Genomic DNA, 6,000 nt, shown 5'->3' with positions numbered 1-6,000 from the left:
GTTATTGATAGATAGTGGTCACTTGCCTGGAGTGCAGCACAGGCAAGTGCCGCCCCAGAGCCTCTCCACCCGCTCCCTGCTCCCGCTCCCCGCGAGCAGGTGGCACCCAGGGGTGCGACGGGAGAGTTCAGACACCCGCCCCCAGTCCTGCAGATCGTCAGAGAGCACCCGTTGGGTTTCAGGGCGGCACCCGCGGCATTTCAGCCTTGTCCCTGGGGCAGTGGCCCCGGGCGGGGCGGGTGGCCGGAGCTCCGCCCTCCTCTGGCCCAGACTCTTCAGTTCTTAACCCACGCGCGAGGGCGCCGCGGCCACTGGGCTCTGCAGAGCGAGCGAGTGGTCAGCGCGGAGCCGGAGGTGCGCGTGTCCCATCCCAAGGCCGACGCCAGCTCGCAGGCATGGCCCCCGCAGCGGCTTCGGGTGGCAGCTCCCTGCCCAGTGGCTTCTCGGTCTTCGTCACCTTCCCTGACTTGCTCTTCATCTTTGAGTTTGTGAGTGGTAGCGCGCCCTGCGCTGGGAAAGGGACTGGGTGGGATATGCTGCTCACTCCCGCGAGGGTTCTGCACCGCTGTCCCCGACCCCACCAGCAGCGTGGAGGGGACCGAATCCAGAAAATCTCCCCATCTCTCGGTGGTTTAGCGGATTGATCTCCCAGGCAGGTGCAAAGAAACTTCTTCCCCTAGCTCCGCTCCTATCGGAGCGCAGCTTCCTTACAAGGTGCCTGTTTCCCCAATCCAGAGTCCCTTTAAGTAAACAAAGCCAACCAAAGACCCCTCCATGCGACCGACAGAGATCTGGAACAGAAAGAAGCCAGGCTCTTCTGGCATTTTGAAGTTTTGGGGTAAGAGTTTGTCTCTGTGGCAAACTTAATCGGGGCGTAAGAAAAATAGTGGCTGGCGCTTGCTTGGCTGTGGTCCTTGCGCCCTGAGTGAGGAGAGGGAGGAGTGAAGTGAATTCTGTCGCCTCCCTTGGCTGACCTTGAGCTGGCTGCACCTGGGCTGGGTTCTCCTAGCCTTATACTCTAGAACCGCCCCAGTAGCTTGGAGAAAGTTTTCTATTGCGGGCTCCTGGTAAGGTGCTGAGGCTTCAGAACTGCTTTGGTTTCAAGTCCCCAGGGGCCTCTCGGGCTCGCCTGGGCAGGAGGGTGTTTGTTTATTCTGTGGTGTGGAGACAACATCTCCTGTGCACCCACCGAACAGAATCCTTTGTGTGGGAACATTGGCTTGGATGAAAGAAAATGTAGGTGATTTTAACAACAGGATCCTGGCTTCTAACAACGCATGGTTAGGAAGGGAGAATGTGGACCAAAGACAGTAGGCGCCTCATCCAGGGATGTCACTGAAATTGAGATGAGTGTTGAGTTGAACCCAACCTGGGTGTTTCTGAAGTGACTTCACACCCCAGGCCTAACCAAGACCAAGGCTATGGAAGTAATATTTGTGAGAGACCCTGCACATCATGGAGTCAAGCTTCACACCTCACAAATGAGAGCACCTAGACCCAGAACTGGGTCAGGCTTGCCCAGGGTCATCTAGGTCCTTAGCAAGCCTTCCAACCTCCTTGAGTTCCTTCCATGGTCAGGGTTGCCGAGCAAGCCCTGGAGCAATGCCAACTGAATGGATTTGACACAGGCACCTGGCCATATGGGAAAGCACCCCTGGGTGCTCTGGGAGTACTTGTCTTCATCCTCTCTTAGCCTGTGTTTGCCCAATATTGGGACCTAGGAATAAGCAATGGGTGACTCTTCAGAATTTTACAAAGAGGAAACCACAGAGGCCGGACCAAAAGAGAGCATGTCTCAGCCTGAGGGGTGATGGGGCAGGGAGGTTACACACACACACACACACACACACACACACACACACACACACACACGGGGGGGGGGGCACCCTGGTGGTGGCAGGTTCACAACCTCCAAGAGCACATACCCACCTTTTAATCACTCAGTATGACAGAGAGACTGGTTCTAAGGAGAGGGACAGCCCAGCCAGGCAGGACAACCAAATCTACAGAGAGGACAGGAGGACCCCATCATCCCTGTAAAGACAGTTGTGGGTGTGGAAAATCTCAGCACTACATGTTTAGTGAAAATGCACCCCACTAGTGTGCTCTCCATCCTCTACGTGGTAGCAGGGATTTCTAGAGTTCCCTCTTGACCTGAATTCTCCCTTTCGCTTGTTTTAAAAGTATGTCTCTTCTACCTCAGCGGTCGTTCTCTGTCCCCACCCTCCCACACCAGCCACTTTCTCGAGAAGCCTTTGGTGTCTCACTTGCCACCTTTGAGTCTTTCTTCCTCTATCGATTAGGGCTGGGTGTACAGGATGCCTTGGGAGAGAAGGGGGAAAGCAGACACAGTCCTTCAAGTGCCCCTCAGCACAGACTGTACATGCGAAGAAATAGTGTCTAGACAGAGAGCTGGAAAGTTAAAAGGCTGGAAGAGGCACTGGCCATGCTCAGGGTGTTTTCTTAAACTGTGGAGTATTATAAGTCAACACCCAAAACACGATGATCAAGTGGGCAATGGCTTGGACAGACATTTCTCCAAGGCAGAAACACAGATGGGCAATGAACACATGAAACGATGCTCAGCTGATTTGGTCACCAAGGAAAGAAAATAAAAACCACATTGAGGTGTCCCCTCTCACCCACTAGATTGGCTGTTAGTTTTAAAAACAGGTCCAGCAGCAAAGACTACAACAAAACTCTACAATACCACCCCCCCATGGACCCTAACAATCCAGGGTATGGAGAAACGGTGACTCTGCATGTTGCTGTTAGGAATGTAAGATGCTCAGCTAATGTGGAGAGCAGATTGGTGGTGCCTTCAACAGTTAGCTTATGGCCCAGCAATTTCACACCCAGGAATACAACAGAATTAAAGCAGGAACTCAAGTGTGAGTGTGTACACACATGCCCACAGCGGTAACCAACAGGTGAAAACAGCGGAAAGATCCCCGGACAGGTGGACCTGGCAAGCACAATGTCACCTTCCCCTACAGTGGAATACTGTCTGGACGTGTCAAGGTGATGAGCCTTGAAGGCAGGCAGATGGAAAGGATCACACACTGTATGATTCCATATACATAAAGTACCCCAAACTGAAAACCATGGAGACAGAATAGAGGCTGGTGATTTGCCAGAGACTAAAGGGAACAGGCATTGGAGGGCAATTGCTCAATGGGTGTAGGGTTTCCTTTTTGGGTGATGAAATGTGCTTTAATTAGATAGAGGCAGTGGTTGTAGGACACCATAAATGTGCAAAGTGCCACCAACCTTGTCAGCTTTAGATGTCTGGTGGAGATTGATACGTGCATTTCACCTCGGTTTCTTTGGTGGTGGTGGTGGTGGTGGTGGTGGTGGTGGTGGTGGTGGTGCGTTTTTTGTTTGTCTGGTTTTTGGTTTTTTTGAAACAGGTTTCTGTGTAATCTTGGCTATTCTGGAACTAGCTCTGTAGACCAGGCTGGCCTCGAACTCACAGAGATCCGCTGGTCTCTGCCTCCCAAGTTCTGGGTTTAAAGGTGTGCGCCACCACCACCCGGCTCATCTCAATTTTTAAAAAAGCAAAAATATTAGGAAAATTTCAAATAGAATAGAAAAGTATACATAACACTTTATATCAAGCATCCATATAATTATTGCCCAACTTTCTCATTTTTTTTCTCGTACTTGCTTCTTGGTTTTGAGGCGCCTCAGTGATCTGACATGTTGTCTCTCCGGCCCTTGTCTTGCCCTCTCTCAATTCTCCGTCCTCAGGAAGAGCTGAGGCTGAAAATGTTTATTGCTGCAGCACTCTTCAGACTCCACTGTGTGCACAACTATGAGCACGGTGCTGCTTTCTGGTGTTACACTTGTGACAATCGTATCACACTGGGTGTGCCCTTCTGTAGCTCCCAGAATGTCGCCATTTTTTAATCTCTTCTTCCATTGTTGGATATTTTGGCTGTTTCCAGTTTGTGACTTTTAGCTACTGCACACAACATTACCAGGAGCATCCTGGTCATTCTTGCTGGTCATTTCTCCCTGAATGCATGGAAATTTGGCGACAGGGTCCCAGGGCATGAACATCTCTGTTTCTCATTTGTCACCACCCTGCTGTCCCAAAGGGTCATTCTAATTGACACGTCCCAACAGTAGATTTCCCAGGAAGCTCATCCAGTCTCTCTAAGCTTGATACTAACACCCGCTCAGTTGTCTTCCAAGATCCTGCTTCACTAAAAGGACCTCTGTATTGCATACACAAGATTCAGGCTAAACCTGGGCCTTCTCTGCTCTCACCAGTAGCATATGAAAGTCCCCATTGTTCCCCGTCCTTGTCACACTTGGTAGCATCAGCCTTTGTGATTTTTCTGCTCATCCTGTGGGTGTTAAATGCCTGATTATTTTTCAGTTCTGTAGCTCGAGTGGATGGTGCTCGGGGTTCAGTTTCCCATGCCTGAACTCTCAATAGCCTGGGAGATGCAGATGTCCAGGGCCAACAGGCTGGAGCTACCCTACTCCCCAGAAAAGGATCGTGACTCCTGGTGGGGCTGGCATCTTTACCCTCCATGCCCCCATCCCAGAGCCCCTGATCTCTGTAAGATCCTCCAGGGTAGTGAAAAGCAGGTCCAGTTCAGCAGGGGACCACATCGTTCTGAAAACCCCGAGAGCCACAGGCAGTGGGGAGACAGATGCAAGCCCATATGGGCCCAGGGGTGACATGTCCAATGCTCTCTCCTTCAACACCTCAACCCAGGACATTGCTTCTGGTCTCATCTCCAGAAAAGTCCCTGCCCAGTAAGAGACTTTTCCTTTTGTACCCCATAATATCTGTTTCCTTCTCCTTCTCTTTCCTCATCCTGGACCTCTCCCTCTTCCTCCTTCCCCCTCTTCCAAGCCAGATACTTCATGACACTCAGGCCACTATTCCTTGAGAAGGAACTTAACACCAATGCTTTCAATTCTTAGATGTACCAAGCCTCACAGAGGCAGTTTCTTCCACAAAGTGCCGGGAGAGAACCCCACCTTTAATGTCCTTTCAAAACTGGGACAGACATGCTGGAAATACCACCATCACCCCATCCATCCCCTCCCCGAGAGGTGGGCTGACATCAAACTTCCTGGAGAAGAGTGTGCTGAGACCCGGGTGTGATGGTTCATACCTGTGATCTTATCAGTCAGGAGCCAGGAATTTGTGGCCACCCTGGGCTACAGAGTAATAGTCTGTCTTTTTTAAAGAAGGATACTAGGAATTCCAAAGGTGGCTGTTTATACCCCCTGTACTCCTCAGCAGTGTGGGGAAGGAAGCGAGGTCGGTCCCTGGTGACAACTGGTACCTCCGGGGTCATATTTAGGGGTGGAGGCAGGATGAGAGAACCACCTGGAACTGGTTTGCAGTACTGACTCCTTCACTGAGCTGGACCTGTTAATTATTAAAATGATGGCTTTCTGAGTCTTGGAATAAAAAGGAACTTTTTATTGTCTGAAAATGATTAGGCAGGTCGTAGGTTTTCAAAACCTGGTTGAGGAAGAGCCAGCCCAACACAGAGCCATGATTGGGTCATGAGATGATGATCAGTTTTCTGACTGTATCAAGAAGCCTTCCTGTCAGAGCATTACAGACTCTGAAATTACAGGTTCAGGTGGAAACTGAGGCTCAGAGAGGGAGCCACTTGTCTATGTCTCTGGGTACACAGGGCTCTGGGAACGTTGCCTATAGTGAGGACAGTTCCACATTCTCTACACAGCCATGGAGAACTGTTTCTTACACCAAAGGTGTTCAGGAGTGGGTAACTCTACCCGCTTGGCAGCCCTGGGAAGGCTTGGATCCCCTCTCTCCCACCAGGGAATGAAGGGTCAGCTCAGAGTCACCGGGTAGCTGGTGGCCACACCACCACCACTGCATAGAAATATACTTAGTCACTACATCCAAGAATGATAAACCCTACACAGACCACTGACTCAGTGGGTGTGGCCATGTGTAATCTGGGCCAGCCACCCTTCAAGACTTTTTTAAGAGTGGATAGA

General features: G+C 50.9%; 1 protein-coding gene across 1 annotated transcript in view; it reads left to right on the top strand.

Moving 5' to 3' along the window:
• The first annotated feature begins 283 nt into the window (after positions 1–283).
• Positions 284–6,000, top strand: part of Mal (mal, T cell differentiation protein) — a 29,019-nt gene continuing 23,302 nt past the window's right edge. Inside the window, exon 1 of the mRNA XM_028892709.2 lies at positions 284–488. Within this exon, the coding sequence (XP_028748542.1) occupies positions 396–488 (93 nt within the window). The 5' untranslated portion in view covers positions 284–395. The remainder of the gene's footprint in view (positions 489–6,000) is intronic.

This window comes from Peromyscus leucopus, chromosome 4 (genome assembly GCF_004664715.2).
Source record: "Peromyscus leucopus breed LL Stock chromosome 4, UCI_PerLeu_2.1, whole genome shotgun sequence".
Classification (NCBI taxonomy): Eukaryota; Metazoa; Chordata; class Mammalia; order Rodentia; family Cricetidae; genus Peromyscus; species Peromyscus leucopus.
The sequence above is the reverse complement of the archived record's forward strand: the minus strand, read 5'-3'. Positions and strand labels throughout refer to the sequence as shown.